General features: G+C 34.7%; 1 protein-coding gene across 1 annotated transcript in view; it reads left to right on the top strand.

Moving 5' to 3' along the window:
* Positions 1–27,747, top strand: part of SLC49A4 (solute carrier family 49 member 4) — a 97,857-nt gene that overhangs the window by 42,903 nt on the left and 27,207 nt on the right. Inside the window, exons 5-7 of the mRNA XM_082624900.1 lie at positions 6,205–6,313; positions 14,604–14,671; positions 17,795–17,922. Coding sequence (XP_082481026.1) covers positions 6,205–6,313; positions 14,604–14,671; positions 17,795–17,922 — 305 coding nt within the window. The remainder of the gene's footprint in view (positions 1–6,204; positions 6,314–14,603; positions 14,672–17,794; positions 17,923–27,747) is intronic.

The following is a 27,747-nucleotide window of genomic DNA, read 5'->3' as shown; positions in this document are numbered from 1 at the left end:
GCAGTGAGACGCCCGTGTACCGCAAACAAAAAAAGAAAAAAAAATTGCCCAAAGCAAAAACCTCTATAGTTTTTGCCTTCTCTATATACCACCCATATCTTAAAAATCAAACCTTTTGTTTAAATAATTTTCTTTTATAAGGAAACATCATATAATAGTATCTGTGAAATCATGTGTTTTATGTGTTTATTATATTTTTCCTAATATGCACATTATTTGTATTCATTATGTATTTCTTGATACAGATTAAAATAGACAATCATCTTGAACCTCCAGTGGGATCATATTTTTAGAAACTTAATTTCTAATTTTCCTTTATTTTATTGGTACAACTTAAATGTAATTAGATTAAATTCTACACTTGAAGGCTTCAAATGCTTGAAGGCCCAGTACTGAATTTGATTCTTTGGATATATAGACCATTTCTGATGATTATGATTTGTAATTGGGCCACTAGAACTTATGTTTTGGATTTTTTTCTCCCGTTAGTTGTGATGAGTTTTTATTGATTCATCAACAACTCTCCCTAGTTAGTTCTTTCTTTTCTAGTCTTCCTCTCCCACCAGATGGTAAGTTCCTTGTGGTCAAGAACTATCTTTGTATCCTATATATTAATAATGTCTGATAGGAATATAATGGGAGCCACATGTGTAATTTTAAATCTTCTAGCAGCCTTATTTAAAAAAAGTAGAAAGAAACAGGTAAAATTAATGTTAATAGCATATTTTATTTAACTCAGTATATCTCAAGTATTATTTCAACATGTAATCAGTATTCAGAATTATTAATGAGATACTTTACATTCTTTTATTCATAGAAAATCTTTGAAATCCAGTGCGTATTTTATACTTACAGCACATCTCAATTTAGATGCTAAATTTGAATTAGAAATACTTGGTCTGCATTTAGATTTCATTAAATTTACAATTAAAACAGTTTTCATTGAGCAGTGTCTCCCATATTGCACTATTTATCTAAAGTTAAAAATAACTACCTGCAATTTTTCAAATTTTGAATCAATACATCTTTGATATTATTTGAAAGGTCTTATATTCTACAGGCAATTGTTTGGGGCTTAATTGAAGATCTTTCACTTCCGTAAAATACATTTTTTTCTCTTCATAATTTTAAACAAAACTTCCATAGCTAAAAGAACAATTTATTTTACCATCTCTCCATCTAAAAATGTTTTTCTTCTTGTGCAGGAATCCAAACCATTTTATAGCTGACCAAAAGTATAAGCTCAGATCTGTTAAAAATTGTTTAAAAATGTTTGTTGAACATTTAATTTAGATTTCAGACAACTAATCTTCTTGATTCTTTTTTGACTTTAAGAAGAAACTTCTTATAAAATTTATTGTGTAATTGTTGAACATGTCCCTTAATATTATCCACTTAATTATCCTAAAAATTTTTTTCCGTAACAGACATCAATTTTACTCTGCTGCAATAAGTTGCATCTACCATTCATTGTGAAATTTGTGACATACTTCATCTCGTATTTTAATTCCTGCATAAAATATTCATAAGCAAATTACAATGCTATATCAGTGTGTAAAAAATAATTAGAACTGAGTTAGTTCATTGACACCAAGAAGATCAGTGACGGGTTATAATACTAGAAACAACATATGCTACCATGTGCACACTACAGTAATATCTTACCCAATGCAGCAGTTAAAGTGAAATGTACTTCTGCCAAAAAAATAAAGTTGTGTTTAATGGAAAAATACTTTTCACTGTTTCTGTTTTTAAATTGGATTTTAATTAATTAAAATGAAGTAAAATTAAAAATTAATTCTTTACTTGCACTAGTCACATTTCAAGTGCTCAGTAGCCACATTTGACTAGTGGCTACCATGTTAGACAGCATAGCTATGTAACATTGTTTTTCAAACTTTGATTCATAGCCAACCAATTTAGAGGGTTGACCACCTTTTTTTGTTTACAAAAGTAGAATGGAATAAAAAAGAATAGAAAATATTATTGCATCTCCTATAGTAATGATACATATTTTTGTGATACTTTTGTATCAGTATTTATGTACTGAATATTGGTAGGTAGGATATTTCTTACTCTGGAGTACAGTAAAAAGTTTTTGAAAACCACATCTCTGTAGCAGCTAGTAAATTGCCTTCCACATGATAGGCAAAAAAATAATGTTAGTTCAATTGAATTGTGATCAGTAGAACATATTTGTAAGATGAGAGTTAAAATGATACTTTTTTTTTTAAGATGCTATTTAACTAAATTTTTCTCCATGCAGAGCTAGAGGTTAGAGAGCAGTAGGTAAGGCTAGAGAGGTAGGTTAGGGTCAGATTATGCCATACTAATAATTTTGGACTATTCTGTGGGAAATGAAGAGTAACTATAGGGTTTTAAGGTAAGGAGTTATGTAAAAGATCTGACAAGGAAAAAACAACTTAAAATGATCACTTTGACCACAATATACCCTGTGTTTGCTTCTAATTACCCTAGAGTCAAGATCTTTATTCTCTGTTCAAACTATAGAGTGTAAGATCTTTCTTCCCTATTAAAAACCCTTTACACTAATGCCTAACATTCCTTTGTCTCTTCCCACATTCATTCGTTTACTGTGCAGGATTGCCTGCTTCTACTTTGGGCTTTCCAGGGGAGTTCTTTGGGCCTGCCACGCTCCATTCCCCTAACCTACCTGTGTAATTTTCCCTGGTCCTTCAAAGAACTCCTGATATCATTACTTCCTGGATTAATCAGAAAACTGCTTCTCTAGATTCTAATTCCATTGTCTGGGCAGAAAAAAAAATCAGTGGTTATGCTCCAAAGTTTCCACCACAATTATTTATTTACTGTCCATATGATTCCCATCACTTAATATGCGTTTAAACTGTGTAACCTAATGTAAACATTTTTCTCCCTTTATGTATCAGTTTAATGTTTGAGGATGGTGGTTGTTGTTTTTGCCTTTTAGACTTCAAGAGTGGAGAGTTGAGTTGAACGTGTTCCTTACTTCAGGATACATGAACAGGATACATGAACACATTTATTCATTTATTTATTCATTCATTCTTTTATTTATATTTCTCACTCCCATTCCCTTCTCCCTACCTAGGATACCTCTCAAATGCATTTGATGTGTATCTCTTTGTGCTTTACGACATTTGTATTGTTTTGTATGCCTCTCTGTGTTTAATTTACCTAAATGATGGCACATTATGTATCTCATTCTGTTTGACTTTTTTTCACTAAACACTACGTGGTTTTTTTAATTACTTTTCATTTTGGAAATACAAAGGTAGAATAGTATAACATCTGTATCCCCATAACCCAATATCAACAATTACCAATTTATGACCAATATTGTTTCATTTGTACTGTACCCAATTCTCCCCTTCCTGTATCATGAAGCAAATCCCAAATGACAAATCATTTCACCCATAAACATTCCAGTATGTATATGTTAAAAAGATAGGGACACAATGGGCCTCCCTCGTGGCGCAGTGGTTGAGAGTCCGCCTGCCGATGCAGGGGATACGGGTTCGTGCCCCGGTCTGGGAGGATCCCATATGCCGCAGAGCGGCTGGGCCCGTGAGCCACGGCCGCTGGGCCTGCGCATCCGGAGCCTGTGCTCCGCAACGGGAGAGGCCACAACAGTGAGAGGCCCGCATACCGCAAAAAGAAAAAAAAAAAAAAAAGATAGGGACACTTTTTAACATAAATATGGTACCATTATTGTCACACTAAAAACGTTTTAGCAGTAGTTTGCTACTGTCAAATCAGTGTTTCAATTTCCAGCTGTCTCATAAATGTCATAAGTTTTTTTTTTTTTTTTTAACAATTTGTTTGACTCAGGATCTAGATTGGGTCCACGCATTGCAGTTGGCTCAAATGCCTTATAATTTGTAGGTTTCCTTTCCATCTCTCTCTTTCCCTTGTAATTTATTTGTTGAGGAACCAGCTCTCTTGTCTCCAAGATCTGGATTTTGTTGATTGCCTCTTTGTAGTACTTTGCCAAGTTCCTCTGCCCTTTGTATTTCCTATAAATTGTTAGCTAGAGCTATGTTCTGATTCAGGTTTTGGTTTTGGTTTTGATTTTACAAGACTACTTCATGGGTGATGCTACCTTCTTCCATCAGCAGGCACATGATATCTGGATAGCTCTTATTTTGTGATATTAGTGCTCTGTTTTCAAGATGTATCCCTGTGCTGTGTGTACACTTAGTTCTTTGTTCTCCGTGGTATGAAACCATTGCATTTTGTATACCCACTTCCATTGTGTACTCAGATTGCCTCCAACTCATTGTCACCACAAATAACACTGCAGTGACATCCTGCACATCACCATAGACCTAAGAATTCTTTGGAAAACAGACCCCACAAGATTGCTGGGTCATAAGCTATTTTAAGCTTAATTTGCCAAGTATTGCCAAATTGCTCTAAAAAAAATGCCTGCATTTGTCTATACTTCCATCCACAGTGCCCATTTCCCTATATGCTTACCAAACTTGGCATTATCCATCTTTCTAATTTTCACTAGTCTAATGGGTATAAAGAAATATATCTTTTGTTTAATTTGCGTTTTCTGGTTATTGATAAATTTGAGACTCATGTGGTTGTTTGCCATTTAGGTTTCCATCTACTGTAAATTCCTCTTCTGCCAATTTCTCAGTGGTAGTTTCTTTTCCTTAATGATTTACATATTCTAGATATAAGTTCCCTGTTGATTTTAAAAAGTCAAATTTCTATTTGCATTCTGTTATCTGTGTACTAATTTTGTCAATTAATTCCTTATTTATCAACTTTCTGGTTTTTTCTTTCACATTTAGGTTTTCATCCCACCTAAAATCCACCTTAGTGTATGGTGTTATCTAATGATACAGGGTTTTCTTTTTTCCCTCCATAAAGTGAACTAGCACCATTCACTAAACAATCCTCAGCCCTTTGATTTTTGTAGTGCTGCCTTTATTGTAGATTGAGTTTCTGTGTCTTAGCTTTCTTTTTTCCTTCATTGCTCTCTTTGTTCTTGGGCTAATACCATACTAATTTTATTACTCTGGATGTGCAGTTTGTCTTAATATCTGTCAGGACAAGGGCTTCCTTTTTCATATTTTTAAAGAATGAGTTAGTTTTCTGAGGACTTTTATTTTCCCATATGAACTTTGGAGCAAATTTCATAAGTTTCTAAAAAAAATTCAACTGGAATTTTAATTATAATTGTGTTGAATCATGAATTAGTTTGGGGTGAATTAACAGCATAGACTCTGTCTCCATTTATTTAAATCATCTTCTGTGCCCTTATGTGCTTCACCCCCTCCCACCCATATAGGTCTTGGGTCTTCCTCATTTATGCCTAGATACTTTATAGTTCACATTTTTTAAAAAATTGTTAATGGTATCTAATTTTTATTACATTTTTAAATTAAACTTTATTTTGAGACAATTATAGATTCACATGCAGTTGTAAAGAATAATACGAAGAAATAACATGGACCCTTTACCCAGTTTCCTCTAATGATACCATCTTAGAAAACTACAGTGCAATATCACGACCAGAAAATTGACATTGATATAGTAAAGATATAGAACATTTCCATCATCACAAGGCTCCCTCCTGTTACCCTTTTATAGCCACACCTACTTCCCTCCCACTCTACTCCTTAACCCCTGGCAACCACTAATCTCTTTCCAGTTACTATAATGTCACTTCAAGAACTTTATATAAGTTGAGTCATAGAGTAAAGAAAATTTTGGAGTTAGCTTTTTTCACCCACCATAATTCTCTGGAGAGTCATCCAGGTTGTTTTGTGTACTGGTAGTTATTCCTTTTTACTGCTCAGTAGTATTCCATGGTATGGATGTACACAGTTTGTTTAACCATTCACCTTTAATCTTTTTTTCCCTCCACCTTGTTCATCAGAAGAAACAGTAATTTATCCTTTCAAATAGGAGCTTTTTTAAAAAAAATTCTGAATCTGCCTACTCATTCTAGGAAATAATGTTAGTAATTCATCTGTATAATAAACATTGAAATTTTTAAACAATATGAACAAAAAGATTATTCTTATAAATATAAAAAATTTAAGGAATTTATTAAGAAACTGACAAATATTTTCTATTTCTGATTCTGGTGTCCCAATTTCAAAATGACTTACTTTTCTATGAGTAAGAGTTTAAACTCTAGATTTTGAATTTGTAATAATGTTTTCTTTTACTCCTCTTTTACAGCAATTTGAGATTTTTGATGATTGCTTTAGCATATGCCATACCACTTGGCGTATTTGCTGGCTGGTCTGGAGTTCTGGACTTAATTTTAACACCAGTGCATGTCAGCCAAGTAAGCATTTTATTTCTTTATATCTTGTAGGTATTTTTAGTTCACTAAAATTATAAATATTGTCTACTTGTTCTTACTTTTAGCTTCAAGGCCTAGGTAAAACGTTATCCTGTGTCATTGCTGCAAAAGGAAGATCCTTATGAAATAGTTATAAATAATATTGATTTTCTTCCTGGATTTTGTTAACCACCATGAATTTCACATTTATTTGGGTATGATGACTGATGCTAATAAACAGAAACATGTAAAGGGCAAAGCTACCAGAGACTTATTAGAGAGACTGTTGTGGGGTGGAAAGCAGAACAAATATAGTAGAGGGCAGGCAGTGCAGGACGCTTGGAGTTCTGGCCCAGCCAGAGTGGTATGACCTCATTAACACCTTGTTAATATCTTAGGCTTCTGCTGAGACACCAGAAAGGACAAACTTTAGAATCAAGGGCCATACCCTAGGTAGAGTAAGGCCTATTCTACTTAGACCCACCATGAACAAAGCCTAAAACCAAGCCCTGACAAAAATTTGCAGAGGGGATAATTTGGAGATTGAGTCCTGCCAGGTGAAAGGAGCTTGGGAAACAACTTGGTTTCTAATATTCTTCCCTAATAAAGCACAAAATCAAGCTTACACAAGTTCAAGGTAATTGAATGGCCTACTAACACAAAAATGAACTATTTTATAGAAAGATAAAATTATCCAGAATCTCGATATTGTATCACCCACAACGTATAGTATACAGTTTTTAAAAAATTAGACATACAAAGAAACAGGAAAATATGGTTCATATTTTTATTTTATTTTATTTATTTATTTATTTATTTTTTATTGCCGCTCTTTCGCTTTGTCACAGCTTACCCTTCCCCCTCCCCATATCCTCAAGTCCATTCTCTAGTAGTTCTGTGTCTTTATTCCTGTCTTACCCCTATGTTCTTCATGACATTTTTTTTCTTAAATTCCATATATATGTGTCAGCATACAGTATTTGTCTTTCTCTTTCTGACTTACTTCACTCTGTATGACAGACTCTAGGTCCATCCACCTCATTACAAATGGCTCAATTTCATTTCTTTTTATGGCTGAGTAATATTCCATTGTATATATGTGCCACATCTTCTTTATTCATTCATCTGTCAGTGGGCACTTAGGTTGTTTCCATGTCCTGGCTATTGTCAGTAGTGCTGCAATGAACATTGTGGTACATGACTCTTTTTGAATTATTGTTTTCTCAGGGTATATGCCCAGTAGTGGGATTGCTGGGTCATATGGTAGCTCTACTTTTAGTTTTTTAAGGAACCTCCATACTGTTCTCCATAGTGGCTGTATCAATTTACGTTCCCGCAAACAGTGCAGGAGGTTTCCCTTTTCACCACACGCTTTCCAGCATTTATTGTTTCTAGATTTTTTGATGATGGCCATTCTGACTGGTGTGAGGTGATACCTCATTGTAGTTTTGATTTGCATTTCTCTAATAATTAGTGATGTTGAGCATCTTTACTGCCATTTCAATTTTAGTGTCAAGGTTTTGCTAGTCTCAGAAAGCAACTTCTGAAGTGTTTCCTCTTTTTCTATTATTGGAAGAGTTTATGTAAGTTTAGTGGTTTGGGGCTTTTGTTTTTCCCTAAATATTTGGTAGAATTTGCTGATGAAGCCATCTAGTTTTCTTTGTGATATGAATTCAATTTCTTTAATAGTTATAAAATTATTCAGATTTTCTACGTATTATTGTGTCAGTTTAAGAAATTATACCTTTCTAGAATTTGTCCACTCCAGCTCAGTTTTCAAATTTATGGTAATAAGTTCTTCATTGTATGATTTTATTAGGTCTCAAAGGTAAGTCATTGTATCATTCCAGATATTGATTTTCTGTATCTTCTTTCTCATTTTTTTCCTTGAATAATTTCACCAGTAGCTCTTTAATGAAAGCTTATTTTTTATTTCATCAATTTTTGACTTTATCTTAATTTTTTTCTGTTCTGTTTTCTTGAGTGAAGTCACTTTGCTTTCATTTCTCTAACTTTTTAATATGAATGCTTACATCCTTGATTTTTAGCTTTTCTTCCCTAATACATGCATTTTAAGGCTATTTATGTCCTTTTAAACACAGATTTAGCTGCATTCCATACATTCTGTATTTTCATTATTATTGAATTTAAGATATTTTCTAGTTTCCAGAGTTATTTAAAAGGACATTTCTTAATCTACAACCTGTGGAAGATCCTCTAGTTCTTTTTTTTTTAATTCCTAACTAAATTGCATAAATGTGCTCATAAGGATATACTATGATTTAAGTATTTTCAAATTTGTTGACCCAATTTTTGGTTAACTGTTTTCTATAATTCTTGAGTGCAGTGTTTTATATATGTCAACTAGATCAATTCTGTTAATTGTGTGTTTCACATCTTCTATTCCTTACTCATTTTTGTCAGCTTGTTCTATCAGTTACTGAGAGAGGTGTGTTAAGATCCTACACAACTATTTTAAATTTGTCTATTTCTCCCTTTTATTTCTGTCAATATTTTCTTTATATATTTTAAGACTGTGTAATTAGGTGCACATAAATCTAGAATTATAGTATCGACTAATGAATTGAACCTTTCATCTGTAGGAAGTATTATTTTTTTTTTTCTGGTAATGCTTTTTTGCCTTAAAGCCTATTAGTTGCACCAGCTTTTTCTTCATTTGTATTGGCATGGTATATCTTTTTGCATTTTTTTACTTTCAAACTTTCTTTAGGTACACCTCTTATAAGTACCATATCATTTTTTCTTTAATTCAGTCTGATAATCTTTGTGTTTTAATGGGAGTATTTAGTCCATTTGCAGTTAATGTAATTATTGATAAATTTGAGTCTAGATCTACCACCTTACTATTGGTTTTTATTTTTTTCCAGTGCAGTCTGTCCTTTTTCTCTTCTTTCTTACCTTCTTCTGGATTAAGGATTTTTTACTACTCTTTTTTCCCCCTTTATTAGCTTGGTAGTTATAGTCTCTTTTACTATTTAGTGGTTACCCTAGAAAGTACAGAATGTACTCTTCACTTATTAACATCTATTATAAATTAGAACTTTTACCTCTTCCAGGACTGTCCAAGGTCCTTAGAACCCTTTCACTCCATTTAAGCCTCTACCATACTTGTGCTATTATTATCATATATTTTAAACTGCCCAAGACACATTTTTATTGTTATTTTACAGTCAATATTCATTTAGATTCACTCTCATATTTCCATTTTGTTGCTGTTCATTCTTTCCTTAATCTTCAGTCTTCCATCTGTGATCATTTTTCTTCTGTCTAAAGAGCATCCTTGAGAGAGAGAAAGAGTCAGTGTGTGTGTGGTGTCTGTGTGTGTGCGTGTGCGTGTGTGTGTGTGTGTTTTGTGTAGGTTGGCTTACAACAAATTCTCTTGTTTGGGGTTTGTTTTTTTACTTTGGTCTGAAAATGTCTTCATTTGACCTTTGTTTTTGAAGATTATTTTGTATTGCATATAGAATTCTTGGTTAGCATTTATTTTCTTTTGTTTATTTGAAAATACCATCTTCTTCTGGCCTCCATTGTTTCAACCGAGAAGTCAGCTCTCAAATTTAAAAGCTTGCTGCATTTAAGATTTTCTATCTGTCTCTTTGCCTTTGGTTTCAGCAGCTTAACTAGGTGGCAAGTTTTTAAAATTTTATGCTGAATGGATAAAGAAGATGTGATATATATATATATACACTGAGTAATGGGATATTACTCAGCCATAAAAGAAAATGAAATTCTGCCATTTGCAGCAACATGGATAGACCTAGAGAATATTATGCTTAGTGAAATAAGTCAGACAAAGACAAGTACTGTATGATATCACTTATATGTGGAATCTAAAAAATAATACAAATGAATGTATATACAAAAGAGAAACAGACTCACAGATATAGAAAACAAACTAGTGGTTACCAGAAGGAAGAAGGAAGTGGAGAGAGGCCAAATTAGGGGTATAGGACTAAGAAATACAAACTACTATGTATAAAATAGATAAGCAACAAGGATATATTTTATAGCACAGGGAATTAGAGCCATTATTTTGTAATAACTTTTAGTGGAATATAATCTGTAAAAATACTGAATCACTATGCTGTATACCTGAAACTCATATAATACTGTAAATCAACTATACTTCAGTTTGAAAAATAAAAATAAATAAAAAGTAATTCAAAATGGAAAAAAAATTTAAAAATTTATTCTGCTTGAGGTTTGTAGGACTTCATGAATCTGTAGCTTGATGTCTCTCATCAGTTTCAGAAAATTCTTAGCCAATATCCCTTCGAAGCTCATGCTCCGTTTTCTCTATTTCTCTCTCCTTCAGTAACTCTAACCGTATATGTTATACTTTCACACTGTCTGTCCTATGTCACTTACTCTCTGTTCTGAATTTTCTATCCTTCTGCCTTTCTCTACTTCAAACTGGCTGTTTTACCTAGCCTCTCTTCCAACTCACTATTTCAGTTTTCAGCTCTATCTAATACGCTGTTAAACTCATCTGTGAGTTATTAATTTCAATTACTACATTCTTAAGTTATAAAATTTTTATTTGATGCTTTTTCATAGTTTGCAAATTTCTGTGGAAATGCTTGATCTTGTATTTTATTTTTTTGAACTATTAAAAATAGTTATTTAAAGTCTGTATCTCCTAAACCCTTTATCTGGATCCCTGTGTCTCTTTATATTTGTGATATTCATTCATGTTTTCTTATTTCCTTATGTGTTCAGTTATTTTTGCCTGAGTGCTCAACATAGTATATTAAAAGTTGTAGAGATACTTTAAGCTTCAAATGATGTTCTTTTCCTCCAGAAAGAACTTATGTTTTTTCTTAGGAGTTTAGGGATACTTAATCTAGTTTCAAGAATTGAGATCATTTAAAGCTGGGTTTTAATCCCTCAGAATACAGTTCCATTTCTTCCTTCCTTCCTTCCCTCCTTCCTTCCCTCCTTCCTTCCTTCCTTCCTTCCTTCCTTCCTCCCTTCCTCCCTCCCTCCCTTCCTTCCACAGTTCCATTTCTAATTTACACTGCTCTTAGGTATAACTCTCAGAGTTCCCAGCTAAAGTCTGGGGTTTTCTACAAGGCCAACCACCTTAGAGCAGGCCTCGAGCTCATATTTTTTTCTTCCTAGATTCATGAGGCTGTCAGTAACTTTTTAGTCCCTTAGCTACCTTTTCTGAAATCAGCAGACATACCCCTAAGGAAAAGTGTCCCCACATATCAGGCTTGCTCCTCTGGGCTTCCTCCTCATCCTATATCATGGTTCCAGAATTCTGGATTACCTTCTTGGCTCTCTGCCGCCTTCAGATAGATTTTCCACCCCAGATTTTCTGCTTTTTCAACCAGAATATTAATCCAAATTACCTAGTGTACCTTTACTATAAGAAGAAAGCCTTCTTTTAGTTTCCTAACCTGTTTTTCTGGATGGCAGGTATTCCAAGCATGCTCAGTTTCAAGAAGGAAAGTGTAGCACCCATTTAGATGATGCTGATTTTGCACATCTTATGATTCATGTTATAAACCCTGAGAAGCCCTTCCAAGTACGTCTCTTTGTACAAACTCTGAGAGATACAGAGACCGTGAATTAAATAAATTAATTAAATTAATTAAATAAAATGGAATTTAAAATTAAAAGCAGAGCTTCTGGGTTGGTGGACAAATGAAGGTGCTGCCCGCCAATTAATTAATTAAATTCAAGCAAAGAAAAAATTTAATTAATTATTGGGTAAGATGTTATTAACTAAAGCAAATGTCATGAACAGGGGAAGGAGAAAAGCACAAAATGGCCTGAAAGGACCAGGGCTAGTACAGTCAGATACACAGTGGTTCTTCACCTGATGCAGTACCCCACTGACCTAGGGGATAGATGAGAATGTTTGTGGGGGCCTCATAGTATTAATGGACCTTAATCCATAGTATTAATGGATGCTAAATGCAAGGAGAGGGGCATTCTGAAGAACAGAGAATTCTCTTGCCCTTCATGTCAGTAGTATGAAAAAAATGTAGAGATAATTTAAGTTTCTGGTGTTATCTTTTTCCAGAGAGCATTTATCTTTGCTTCTGCAACCAGACACTGGTAGAGCAAGAAGATTTGTGTAAAGTTATTGTATTACTTAGAGTAGACTAAGAATCCCAAAATTCTGAGACTTAAGAAGAAATTCGTTTCTCATTGACATAGCAATCTAGGACAGTTTGCATAATAATCTAGGACAGTTGTTCACAGTTGGGACTGCTCTTTTCCTCACACTGATTTAAGACCTAGGTTGCTTCCACTTTGCAGGTCTTCTGTCTCCTAGGACCTTTTCATTATATGCATGGGTGAAGCGGGATGACCATCCAGATTCCAGCTGGCAGAAAGGGAAAGAAAGCATGGAGGGGGTATATAGCTGTCTTCCAGGTTCTAGCCTAGAGGTGGCACACCTCACTTTTTCCCCTTCCATTAATGAGAACTTAGTCATGTGGTTACATGTAACTGTGAATAGGGGCTAGGACATGTAATCTAGCTAAGTGCCCTGGTAGAATAAGATATAACATATCTTGGTGGATAGCTGACAAGCTCTATCACAGCTGTAATGAAAAATATGAGTAGAAAAGTAATAAAAGGTAGAATTTAGTTTGGGCAGCTCTCAAGTGCCAGGTCAGGTTTGGACTTTGCCCTATAACTACAAGGAAAGCCAGTAACTGTTTCTGAGCAGGGAAGTGGAATGATTGGGATAATTATTCTGGCAATAGTGGGCAAAAATATTGCTATTACAGGAGTCAAGAAGTAAGAAATAAGATAATAAGCAAGTGTGATGGCTGGGGGAAGGGGAACGAGGAGACAAAATGCACTGATATTGTTAGGGACACACGAATGTCAGGTATTGACAGCTAACAGGTCTTGAGCACTTTGCATTTATTAACTTATTTAATTCTCAGAAAAATCCTTACTATCCCCATTCTACTAATGAGGAAACTGAGACTTGGGGTGTATTTGAGATAGAAGCCAAGTCATAGTAAGAGTTAAAGAAAAAGACTGACAAGTACAGGTTTCTGGTAACTAACTATACTGCTGAACTGAATGAATAAGCATTTTCAGAACTCTAATGGAAAACTGATGAATTCATAAAAGTTCTAACAAAAGATCAAGATAAAAAAATTAATTACTTGGGACTGAGTGAACTGATGAGGATGATTATAATTTTTGTGACTTTCTGTTTGAATAAAAAAAAAAGAATTAGAGATACATGAATGATTAGGAAATATAGGCAGTATTTGTAGATTGCTCTGAATAAGTTTGTCCCTGAAGGTAGGAAAGAGACAAGACATTAGGTGATAGAGAAACATCAAGTAACAATAACAGCTCTAACCTTTATTGTGCACTTCCTGTATGTCAACTGCTGATCTAAGTTCTATATACAGATTCTCTCATTTAGTCCATTTTATAGGTAAGACGACATAATTTGCCTAAAGTCACAAAGCTACTAAATGGCAGGGCTGGAAATGTTTTCTTCAAGAGTGGAGCGAGCTATCCATTTGAAATCCAGCTCAAATTCTTTCTCTGTCTAGTTTCACCAGGTGCTCCACCCATACTCTCTCTCTCCCCCCCCAACCCTCTCTTTCCCATACTCTTGTGTTTCTCTTAATACATCTTTACTTGTGCCAGACATTTTAGCACTTAATTATTGCCTAGTAGTTTCCTGTATCTTGGCTGTATTTAAGCTTTTTAGGTCAGTGACCATCTTTTCTCCTTTGCCTGTTTTCTTAAGAGTTCGTGGTACAATGCCTGGCATGTAGAACACATTTGAAAAATATCTGTTTGTGACATTGAGTATTTTGTTGATATAAATATTCTAATAAGGGCTTACCTGGTGGCGCAGTGGTTGAGAGTCCGCCTGCCGATGCAGGGGACACGGGCTCGTGCCCCGGTCCGGGAAGATGCCACATGCCGCGGAGCAGCTGGGCCCGTGAGCCATGGCCGCTGAGCCTGCGCATCCGGAGCCTGTGCTCCGCAACGGGAGAGGCCACAACAGTGAGAGGCCCGCGTACAGCAAAATAAATAAATAAATAAATAAATAATAAAATAAAATTCCAATAAAAAGTTAATCAATGATGTATTTATTTAGGTAAGTTTGTATTAATTAGTCACACATGAATCCTTTTATTTGATTCATTTTCTTAGTGTTTCCTAGATTTGCTGCCATTTAGCTATTAACATACTGATTATAGAGGATTTTTTTCCATGCCTTCTAAACTTCAATATGATAATCTTGTATTAAATATGTCTTCCACTTTCTTAACAGGTAGATGCTGGCTGGATTGGATTTTGGTCCATAGTTGGAGGCTGTGTTGTTGGAATAGCTATGGCAAGGTGAGAATATTTTACGTTAAACATGTGAGTGGGCAGAACCAAAAAAAGCCGAAGGGGAGACTCCACTCCCCTAGATAAACATTAAAATCGAAGGAAAAGTAAAACAGGCAAAAGTCAGATAAGGGCACTTGTTCAGGCTATAAGAAAATTCACATGCAGTAGGTAGAATTTGCTGCTACAAGAAACCTTCACAGGAGTAGTCCATCCTAAAATGTTTTTGGAGACTAGAGATGTATTTCCAGTATAATTAAGCTGACTTTCTCCATATTATTAGAGAACAACATCTACAAATGGGACCCAAGGAAAGAGTATACAATAATAAAGGCAAATTGATAGTTTTTGAGATTAGAAAAGAATTGAAAGGAATCATTCATAAGAGCATCTCTAGAACTTTCCATGAAAAGTCAGTATCCTGATTAGCAGATATTTATTTCTGGTCACTTTTGGCAGGTGTGACGCTATAGTTACCACATTTTGACGAAAAATGTCCATAAAGACTTAGAGTTTCATCAAACTCCCTCTGATCTTAACCATTATGACAACACATTTTTAGAATGAGACAGAAGAAGGAAAAAGCCTCATTTATTCTGAAGAAAGAAAAGAATGAAAATGTCACTCATGTAGGTAACTACCTATAAAACTACTCTTGGTGTTTCCAGTGAGATAATATTCTTTCACTTTCCAAATCATTTTACCCTGTTTAATCAAAAACAAAATTGGACAGTCAACTTTAGCAGGAATGGGAGAATCTAATTACATATTTGGGGAGATCAAATAAGATATGTGAAGCACCTTGCTATCTAAATATTTAAACACAATTAACACAGGATAATATTATATCTAAACCTTACAGTTTGCCTAGTGTTTCTGGGCTAATGAAAGAATAAATTGTCACTGTAATTTCTAAATCACTTTATCTGAGGTTTTTATAAGTTAGAAAAATATGAGGATAAAATCGAAAAGCTAAAGAAGAATAGGAGCATAGCTGTTTGTAGGAAATCACTACACTGATACTAGAATACATTGACCTATCACATTTGATAAGAATCATATCTAATTTTTCTAATTAAATCTCCAAGCCAACGATAGCGAGTCATCATTTACCAAATCCTTTTCTGAGCACCACATAGGTCAAAGAGGGACACATTATGTATCAGAAATGACATCTCATATGCTCCTTTCTCTTCATTTTGTTCTACAAACCCTTAATTTTAACTATATGGAAAAGTTAGAATGAGGACGCTTCTGTTTTTAAATTGTTGAAATGGAAGTTCTAAAAAGTACTGCCCTTACTCTGGGATCCAAAATCAATTGTAGGTATCTCCTAAGCCTAAAATCAATTTTTAGATTATATTCAAAACAGCCTTTTTGGGATCCCTAGAACAGAATCTCCTTATAGATACGAGTGCTTTGGGTGGTTTTTTTGTGATTATATTACTAAAGGTTACTACTAAATGTAATACTTTGGTCCTAACAGTACACTTTGATGGTATAAGCCCACTTGAAAGGACTAGGTATCTAAAACTGGTAGACCAGAGTAGTCAGTTTATTCTTGTGTGATCAGGCCCTGGAAAACTTACTCACTGTTCAACTTCACTCAATTCTGATTGTACCAGAAAACTGTTTTATTCTCTCATACCTGGCCATCTGCCCATCTGACAAGTAAGTTCATGCAGCATAGCAAAATATAAATCAGAAAAGTGGTGAGCATGGAATTATAACAAAGCATTTGGATTTTCTTAAGGGGCATTTCCATCAAGCTGTGGAACCTTTTTCAGAGTACATAAGAATTTTCTGTTTGTGAACTTTCATCGTAGAGAACTAACCAAAGTCACTAGGCAAAGGTGCATCCATTTTTCCCACCAAAAGATGGCATCAGCTCTCATAGGAAGTCATTTTAGTCTAGATAACACTTTACAAACATGATTAACCACATCACATCAAATAAGTGCAAAATGAAAGATAGTATTGCAAGTCATATAATTACAGTAGAAATTAAAATCAATTTAAAAAACAGAAAACATGGTAAATGTTATATTTGGGATGGGATCAGTTTTTCTACTATAGGAACAGTTCTGAATGACAGAGTAAGCTGTGTACAGGCACAGCAAGAGGATTGTGCTTATATAATCAATGGTTCATCAGTAGATGAGGAAAAACAGTTGGCAAATGGAAAACTTTTTGGTCATGACTAAACGATAAGCATCTCAACCAGGAGTTTCATGTTAATTCAAGACAAAGCAGGATTTTTGAGAACTTAAAATGCTGTGAAACATTATACACAAATTTTGTAGAATAAATTCACTATTCTAGAGCTATGTTCTTGCTCTTACAAAGCTTACAGTCTGATAGGGAAGACAAACAATAAATGCAAAAACAAGAGAAATTCCAATAGAGTTAAATGCTATAGAGAAAATAGAGTGTGGAGTTGGGATGGGGAGGGCTTCCTCCACAAGCATGGAGAGCCTTCCTGAACTGAGACCCAAATGACCTGAAGAATAAGTAAGTCATATGACGATCTGGGGGTACCAGCATTCCAGGACAGGTGCAGAAGCTACCGTTGCTGTGGGAAACAACCTTAACATGTAGGAGAAACAGAAACAGGGCTGTGCAGCTGGAGAATAATAAGGCAAAGGGAAAGTGGAGGCAGAGACCAGATCATACAGGACCCCAAAGGCTCTGGTGTAACCATTTATATTTGTTCTCTAGGTGAGTTTGAATTTTGGGAGAGCCATCTTTGCAAGTTTACATCAACAAGTTAGCCTATTTTCTAAAACTAGGACAATATGTGCTCATTATAGGATGTTTGGAAATTATAGAAAAATATATAAAGAAAGTAAAGTGGCAATTAAAAACTCAGAATCCATCCTGTAACTTACAGATCCAGAACAGAGATCCCATTTTATGTGTTTTGTAAGAGAAAAAAGAATGCATTTATCACGAAGCAACATTTATCACACACACACAAACCCATAAAATGTATCGGTTTAAAAACATCAAAAAACTTGCTTTTAAAAGCATTGAAATTTTTTCAAGAAATTATTGTTTAATGAAAATGTGTCATTGATGTAAATGTTATTTTAAAAATCCAGCTAGCATTAATAGAACATTGTTTCTTTTCAGGTTTGCAGATTTTATCAGGGGTATGCTGAAACTAATTCTTCTCCTCCTGTTTTCTGGGGCTACACTATCATCCACGTGGTTCACCCTGACCTGTTTGAACAGCATCACACACCTGCCTTTAACCACAGGTGAACACAGACTGTTTTGAACTTTCAATAAATAGTTTCAGTTTATAGAAGTGTATACACACTGACAGTAGGACTTTTTCCATGAGTAATTGTTAAATATACAAAAAGGTCTCCCTTGTCTAGCCATCAGACCATCATCCCATCTAAAAAGAGCTCAAGAAATAACTAAAAACATTTCCATTGGATTTTGCATATGGAAATGTATAATATTTAGCCTAAGCTTATATAGCATGGAAAAGCTCATATTCTTTTAAAAATCATATTAGAGCATAATACAAGTATTTTTTATCTGGTTTATAGCCATTACATGATTGTTAAACAGGAAGGAAAATGAACATGAACAAAGGCAAAAAGCTATGATGTTTCAAATACACACCAGTAAAATTCTCTGAATGAGCACCTATAGGTTTATTTTATATTTAGCCTTTTAAAAAATTTTTTATTCAGTTTATTTAAACTAAAAACAAAAACCAAACAGTCCACCATTTCTCCTACCGCCCCCCACCTCTTGCAACCACCAGTCTGTTCTCTGTTTCTGTCAGCTTGGTTTGTTGGGTTTTTGTTTGTTTGTTTTTGATTCCATATATAAGAGTGATCATACAATATTTGTCTTTCTCTGTCTGACTTACTTCACTTAGCATAATATCCTCAAGATCTAAACATGTCACAAATAGCAAGATTTCATTCTTTATGGCTGAGTAATATTCTATTGCATATATATTCCACAATTTCTTTATCCATTCATCAATTGATGGACACTTAGGTTGTTTCCATATCTTGGCTATTGTAAATAATGCTGCAGTGAACAAGGTGGGTGTGTAGATACCTTTTTGAGATAGTGATTTCAATTCCTTCAGATAAGAAATGGAATTGCTGGATCATATGGTAGTTCTATTTTTAGTTTTTTGAGGAACCTTCATACTGTTTTCCATAGTGGGCTGTATCAATTTACATTCCCACCAACAGTGTAGGAGGGCTCCCTTTTCTCCACATCCGTGCCAACACTTGCTATTTCTTGTCTTATTGATAATAGCCATTCTGACAGGTGTGAGGTAATATCTCGTTGTGATTTTGATTTGTGTTTCCCTGATGATTAATGATATTGAACTTCTTTTATGTGTCTGTTGGCCATCTGTATGTCTTCTTTGGAAAAATGAGTATTCAGATCTTCTGCCCATTTTTTAATTGCATTGTTTGCTTTTTGGTACTGAATTGTATGAATTCTTTGTATATTTTGGATATTAACCCCTTATCAGATATATGGTTTGCAATTTTCTCCCATTCAGTACGTTGCATTTTCATTTGTTGATGGTTTCCTTTGCTGTGCAGAAGCTCTTTAGTTTGATGTAGTCCCAGTTGTTCATTTTCACTTTTGTTCTTTCGCTTTTGGTGTCAGATTCAAAAAATTATTGCCAAGACCTATGTCAAGGAACTTACTGCCTATATTTTATTCTAGGAGTTTTATGGTTTCAGGTCTTACATTCAAGTCTCTGATCAATTTTGTGTTAATTTTTGCATATGGTGTAAGATAGTGGTCCAAGTTCATTCTTTTGCATGTGGTTGTCCAGTTTTCCTAATATCATATATTGAAGAGTCTGTCCTTTCCCCATTGCATAGTCCTGGCTTTTTTGTTGTAAATTAATTGACCATAAGTGTGTAGGTTTATTTCTGGGCTCTCTGTTCTGTTCCATTGATCTATGTCTCAGTTTTTATGCCAATACTATACTGTGTTAATTACTATAGCTTTGTAATATTGTTTGAAATCAGGGCATGTGATGCCTCCAGCTTTGTTCTTCTTTCTCAAGGTTGCTTTAGCTATCCAGGGTCTTTTGTGGTTCCACACAAATTTGGGGATTGTTTGTTCTATTTCTGTGAAAAATGCCATTGGAATTTTGATAGGAATTGCTTTGAATCTGTAGATTGCTTTGGGTAGTATGGACATTTTAACAATAGTAATTCTTCCAATCTATGAGCACAGAATATCTTTCCATTTATTTTTGTCTTCTTCAGTTTCTTTAATTAATGTCTTTAAGTTTTCAATATACAGATCTTTCACCTCCTTGGTTAATTTTATTCCTAGGTATTTTATTATTTTGATATAATTGTAAATGGGATTTTTTCCTTCATTTCTCTTTCAGATAGTTCATTACTAGTGTAGAGAAATGCAAGATTTTTCTGTTGATTTTGTAGCCTACAATTTTACTGAATTTATTAGTTCCAACATTTTTTTAAAGGATAACAAATGGCCTTTAAACTTTTTTTTTTTAAAGACTAATCCTTTGTTTCATTAATTAATTTATTTTTTTTTTGCTGTGTTGGGTCTTCGTTTCTGTGCGAGGGCTTTCTCTAGTTCTGGCAAGCGGGGGCCATTCTTCATCGCGGTGTGCGGGCCTCTCACTATCGCGGCCTCTCTTGTTGCGGAGCACAGGCTCCAGACACGCAGGCTCAGTAGTTGTGGCTCACGGGCCTAGTTGCTCCACGGCATGTGGAATCCTCCCAGACCAGGGCTCGAACCTGTGTCCCCTGCATTAGCAGGCAGATTCTCAACCACTGTGCCACCAGGGAAGTCCCCAACAGTTTTTTGATGGAGTCTTTAGGATTTTCTGTATATAATATGTCATCTGCAAATAGTGTCAGTTTTGCTTCTTCCTTCCGAGTTTGGATACCTTTTCTTTTCTTGCCAAATTGCTGTGACTAGGACTTCCGAATATCACGTTGAATAAAAGTGGGGAGAGTGGTTATCCTTGTCTTGTTCCTGATCTTGAAGGAAAAGCTTTCAGCTTTTTACCATTGAGTATAATGTTAACTGTGATCTTGTCATATATGTCCTTTATTACCTTGAGATACATTCCCTTTATACCTGCTGTGTTGAGCATTTTTATCATAAATGGGTGTTGAATTTTGTCAAATGCTTTTTCTCTGTCTATTGGGATGATCACATGATTTTTATCCCTTCACTTTGTTAATGTGGTGTATCACATTGACTGATTTGCAGATGTTGAACCAACCTTGCATCCCTGGAATGCACTTGATCATGGTGTATGATCCTTTTAATGTATTGTTGAATTTGGTTTGCTATTTTGTTAAGGATTTTTGCATCTGTATTCATCAGGGATATTGGCCTGTAATTTTCTTTTTTTGTGGCATCCTTATCTGGTTTTGGTATCAGCTTAATGCTGGCCTTATAAAATGTATTTGGAAGTTTCCCCCTCTTCTGTTTTCTGGAAGAGTTTGGAAAGGATTGGTATTAGTTCACCTCTGAAAGTTTGGTAGAATTCACCAGTGGAGGCTTTTGATCACGGACCTTTGTTTGTTGAGAGGTTTTTGATTACTCATCCAATCTCCTCCTAGTAACTGATCTGTTCAAGTTTTCTATTTCATTGCAATTCAGGCTTTGTAGGTTGTATATTTCTAGAAATTTATACATTTCTTCTAGGTTGTCTATTTTGTTGGAATATAATTATATCATAGTCGTCTCTTGTCCTTTGTGTTTCTGTGGTTATCAGTTGTAACATCTCTTTCATTTCTGATTTTATTTATTTGAGTCTGCTCTCTTTTTTTCTTGGTGAGTCTAGCCAAGGAGTACAATATAGGCAGTTTACTTATTATTAGCTCATCTAATTGACCTGAAACATTTATAGCTGCAGTTGTTTTTAATTGTTATTAGTATCATTTGGGGGTCTATATTAGTCTTTCTATGGCTGCTGTTAATAAGTTACCACAAACATAGTGGCTTAAAAAAACACCAATTTATTATCATATATTTCTGTAAGTTAGAAGTCCAACTCGAGTCTCCCAAAGCTAAAATCAAAATGTGGGCAGACACTAGGGAAGAATTTGTTTCCTTGCCTTCTCTAACTTCTAGAGGCCGTCCACATCCCTTGGCTCATGGCTCCCTTCATCCATCTGTAAAGCTGGCAACAGCAGGTCAAGTCCTTCTCATATTGCATCTCATATTGCATTGTTCCTTCCTTCCAAGGTAACATCTTCCTCTGAACTTCATATTCTGCCTCCTTCTTCTACTTTTAAGGATCCTTGTGATTACATTGGGTCTACCCAGGTAATCCAGGATAGTCTCCCAATTTTAAAATCAGCTGATTAGCAACCTTAATTCCATCTGCAGCCTTAATCCTTTTTGCCATGTATGGAAACATATTCACAGTTTCCAGGAATTCACACATGAATATCTTTTGGGGGAAGGAGGAGACATCATTCTGCACAGTAATAAGTGTGGAACAGGAAATGAGGGTGGCAGTGTCGTTCTGATTACAAGATTTGAGAAGTTGTGTAGTGCCTGTCAGATGTATACATCCCATTAGTAAGTAAATGTGGTTGTTTAAGAATGAAGTAAAAATCTATTTCTTTCAATATATGAGTATTTTTTAATGGCCACTAAATTATTAGGACATATATATATTTATTAAACTGTTTGGACCTAACCATGTAATTGACAGAATTGTTAGCTATTTCCTTTGGCCTCGAGGCACCACTAAAAAATTACTGAGATACAAAGGGTGCTGAGAAGGAAGGTTTGGAAACCTCTGCTCTGTACCATCCTGCTGGGATTCCCTCTTTTCAGTGTTTATTGCTTTGCCTATAAATCCCAGTTGTCCAGAGTAATCTTTCTTTGGATACTTCACACTTTTAATATACTAACATTCCTTCATTAGGGTTTTGAGCAATTTTGGCGAGTGTACTGAGCCAGAATTTTTTATTACTCTGGTATAGTTTCAACTTTAGCAGCTGTACAACATTCTGGTGGAACAGTTTTAGTTTACAACTCTTCTTGTTCATAGCATTACACTGAAATTTTTTTTGTGATACTGTATGTCATGTACTCATCTGTTAGATTTCACAAGAATATAGTCGTGAGTACCTGATGAACAGATTTGTTCCCTTGAATTAAGTGCAGAATATTCATTATAAGATACTACGTTCATTAAATTTCATGTATTTTCTATTTAACCTGATAAAATTAAGTTTTGTCTCTGGATGGAGGAGATTTAGTTTTTTACCTCCTTTTTTGTCTGGATTTGTAACACTGAATTTGTTTTACTTTTATAATCAGAAAACATATATATATATATATATATATATATATATATTTGAAAACTATGCATCTTTTTTTAAATTTTTTTAACATCTTTATTGGAATATAATTGCTTTACAATGGTGTGTTAGTTTCTGCTTTATAACAAAGTGAATCAGCTATACATATACACATATCCCCATATCTCCTCCCTCTTGTGTCTCCCTCCCACCCTCCCTATCCCACCCCTGTAGGGGGTCACAAAGCACTGAACTGATCTCCCTGTGCTATGCGGCTGCTTCCCACTAGCTATCTATTTTACATTTGGTGGTGTATATATGTCCATGCCACTCTCTCACTTCGTCCCAGCTTACCCTTCCCCCTCCCCGTGTCCTCAAGTCCATTCTCTACATCTGCGTCTTTATTCCTATCCTGCCCCTAGGTTCTTCAGAACCTTTTTTTTTTTTTTTTTAGATTCCATATATATGTGTTAGCATATGGTATTTGTTTTTCTCTTTCTGACTTACTTCACTCTGTATGACAGTCTCTAGGTCCATCCACGTCTCTACAAATGACCCAATTTCATTTCTTTTTATGGCTGAGTAATATTCCATTGTATATATGTACCACATCTTCTTTATCCATTCCTCTGTCGATGGGCATTTAGGTTGCTTCCATGTCCTGGCTATTGTAAGTAGTGCTGCAGTGAACACTGGGGTGCATGTGTCTTTTTGAAATATGATTTTCTCTGGGTATATGCCCAGTAGTGGGATTGCTGGGTCATATGGTAATTCTGTTTTTAGTTTTTTAAGGACCCTCCATGCTGTTCTCCATAGTGGCTGTATCAATTTACATTCCCACCAACAGTGCAAGAGGGTTCCCTTTTCTCCACACCCTCTCCAGCATTTATTGTGAAAACTATGCATCTTTTAAAATCTTTAAAGAAAATTGATGTAATTGACCCCAGTCAAGACTGTTTTCCCATTCTGTCCTTAAAAATAATTATGTTGGACAGAAAGGAAAGCAGAATTCTAAATTAAATCAAGGCTAGAATTGAGAGGTTGAGTTTGAGGTAGACATCTTAACCATTGAATTTATAAATTCTACTGTTTTTGAATGTAAGTCTGTTTATTAATGTCACTTAGAAACTCCTGAAAGAAGCATTTTTTAATACCTTTATTGGAGTATAATTGCTTTACATTGTTGTATTAGTTTCTGCTCTACAAAGATGCATTTTTAACTTACAAATACACTGGGTTAAGGACTAAATTTGTTCTCATACCTTCTCTGAATTATCATAGTATTTTTTTTCTCTTTCCTGATACCACTTAATAGTTACTTGAGTATATGTCTTATCTCCCTACCAGTCTGAAAATCTGGAGCATGGACTTTTGCCTTTTAAATTCTGACCCCCAACTCCCACCCCAGTACCTAGCATAAGCCCTGAATAATGAATGAATGAGTGATTGAATGAAGTATATTTTGTCTCCATTTTGAACCTCAGTAGATATGACTTATTGCCAATAATAGTCAGGAAGCTTAGCCGCTCTGTTATTCAGCACTAGCTGTAAGAAGGCAAAAGGGCATATTTTAATGGAACAATGGAGAATTTGAATAAATCTGTCATAGATACTCTTACTGCCTTTGTAAAACTCTGACCTAATTCCTTTTAAGTAAAAAAAGGTTTCATGAAAGGGAACTTACTACAAAATCTAATTATAGACACATCTAGACCTTTAGGCTGATATTTAAAGTCAGTAATGGAAAATTCGTGTTTCTTTTTCTACCAGAGTCATTCTTTTTTTAATCAGGAAAATGTCTAGTCTTTTTCCAGTTTCTAGCAAACTTAATGTTTCTATTATTGCTTTTTATAAATCAGAAGAATTTACGTGAATAGTGTTTGAAAATATACACATTAATTATAACTGTTGACATAATAAATTAAAAGCTATTAATTTTGTTCAACCCTTGTGTTATAAGTGCTACTACTGCTAGAGCCTTCTAATGCAATCTTTCTTTAGTCCACTGATCTTGACATTACTGTTGCCATCTCTATAGAAGAAAAACTGGATCATTCCATTCTATCTAAAGGTGGACTATTTTGGTATATGTACTTGCTTACATACCTCCTCTTGGAGGCTCTCAGTGGTATGCTTTTATTATTTCTTTAGGGAAACTCAATATTTAATATTGTATTATATCTTCATTAATTGAATTAGCTATAATAGGGCAATAAATAAACTCATGACTAGATAATATGAGTTTCAAAATCTTGAAGCTTATGCTGTAAACAAAATTATGAAAATACATTATTCACCTTATCTGAGAACTAGATGTCTAGCCATGCTAGCCACAATTCACATGTCATTTTTCACCGAATAGATGAATACTTTGAAAATGGCATTTTGAAAAATGTTAGCACTTTGGTGTTGAGTTTGCTGAAACAGTGTAATTTGACTGTTTAACAGAAGATGCTTTGGGAGAGGTTCTTCATCAAATGCAAGTTACTAAGATGCCATGATGGTGATGTCGGAAACAGATAATGGGTAGGGAGAATAAGGGGAGGTGATTAGCTAGATAGAAGCCCCTTGAGGATGATAGCCGACTACAAGCTGGCTTTAAGTGATAATTGAAGAAAGGAAATATATTTGGTTGTATTGAAAGGCATGTGACATGTATAGGCTAGAGAGTAATCCTCTTAATATATTTTCATGCATTTTGCCTTTGTTAAGATAATTATGTCCCATTTTAATAGCATGCAAAGAAATAAAAACATACACTTGCCCAAAAATGGAGAGAAGTGAGAAAATTCAGAAAAGGATGAGCATGATTAAAGAAATGTACATTATTAAGGAAATTAGGGATTTTAAGCTTTAAAGAAAGAAGGCTAAGGAGTGAATTATTATTTTCAGTTTTATGAACTAAAAGTGAATAACTCATGTTCATGACTGATTAAGAGGCAGAAATAGAATATGGATTAAAAGACGAGAATGGATTTGTGAAATGCTCAGATAAACGCTTCTTACTGAGGTCATGTAATGTTTATCCATGGAGATTTTCAAGAAGAGAAATAAGTCTTCAAGTAGAATTTGTGTTTCTTGAAGGTAGAGGGTTTGACCAGGTGATCAGTCAGTGTTCCATGATTTAATAGTACATTGCCTTCTGTAGAACCATATGTCATTCTTTAGGAGCTTAAAGGTTACTGATAAACCTATACTACTTAGGATATCTGATTTCCCAACCAATCTCTGCTCTGGGCCCACTGTTTCAAAGAATTATTAGTTGTGCTTCATTTCTGTAAGATAATAACTCTGCCTTCCAGCCATAAGGGACTCTAAACATAACTGTCAGTCTTTATAGGACTAAACTTTGCCACCAAAGGGGCTAAACAAGGGACACCCACAAAGTAATAACACGTGGAAAGAAAACCATCACCGTTAATGAATATTGCAGCAAAATATGCCCCCTCCTCTTTTGGAACCCCAGTTTCATTACTGCATATTTTATTTTACTTTTTATTTTATTTATTTATTTATTTATTTTTATGGCTGCGTCAGGTCTTAGTTGGGCACGCGGGATCTTTCATTGCGGTGCGCAGACTTCTCTCCAGTTGTGGCATGTGGGTTTTCTCTTCTCTAGTTGAGGCACACGAGCTCAGTAGTTGTGGCGTGCGGGATTAGTTTACCTGCATCATGTGGGATCCCAGTTCCCCAATCAGGGATTGAACCCACGTCCCCTGCATTGGAAGGCAGACTCTTCACCACTGTGAAGAGTTCACATCAGTGAACTCCCGTACTGCGTATTTTAATTAGTGATAGACCATGAAGGCCACAGTAATCATTTTTAGGAAGAAAATGTGAGGCTGAGAAGAAAAGCACAGCTCAAAGATATAGAAATGTATATCAGTGTATGTGTGTATACATACTTATGTATTCTATATATTCAACATGCCCAAAACATATGAAAAACTCTGTAGTAGGCAAACTTTTGAATGTTTACCGTTTGCCTTTACGTGTATATCTTTATTTCCAAAAGGAGTATTTTCACTTGCAATATCAAGTTTAATTTAGTTTTTATAAATATTTTTAATAAATGTCTAATCTAATAATCCCCAGTTAACTTTCCTAACTTTTATCATGAAATAAAAATTCAGTCAGTGTGCACAATAAGAAAAATTTATCTAATAAAGTGTATTAATGTTATAAACCTACTATTTAGGGAAATTTCTTGATTCTAATCATTAAAATAATTTATGATAAAAATGTATTGTTATTTTATAATCCTTATTTCATATTTATAATGCTTCTTAATAAAACTAAAAAAATTTGCTATTATTCTTACCCACTAAGAAGCACCTTTTAGGTTTTTGTTTTTAATATCCTAGTTAAGCTCTTTACTTACATGTATCTAAATTTGTTATTGATCTACTTAAATGAACCTTAGTCATCATCTGATATAACTTACTCAATAAATGAGTCTCTTCCATTACAATCCAGATGTATGTTCATATGACCACAACTTGATTAATCAGCTCTGGGTCCTGGGAAATTCTTCCTCCTATCAAGCTATTACTTTTTGGAGCGACACAACTCCCACAGAGCAAGTCGGCCACCTCCCTCTTCTGTTGACAGCCCTCAGAACATTTAAATATGTCAGTCATGTCTGGACTTAGCCATTAATCTAAACATCCCCCAATTCTCATAACCTTTCCTCATCAGACATAGATTCCACACCACTGACAAGCATAGTCACTGTCTTCTAAACCTACCATAGCTTGTCAGGCTCCTCCTTAAACA

The sequence above is a fragment of the Mesoplodon mirus genome, assembly GCF_964341445.2.
Source record: "Mesoplodon mirus genome assembly, chromosome: 6".
Taxonomy (NCBI): Eukaryota; Metazoa; Chordata; class Mammalia; order Artiodactyla; family Ziphiidae; genus Mesoplodon; species Mesoplodon mirus.
This window is presented reverse-complemented; position numbering and strand designations above follow the sequence as displayed.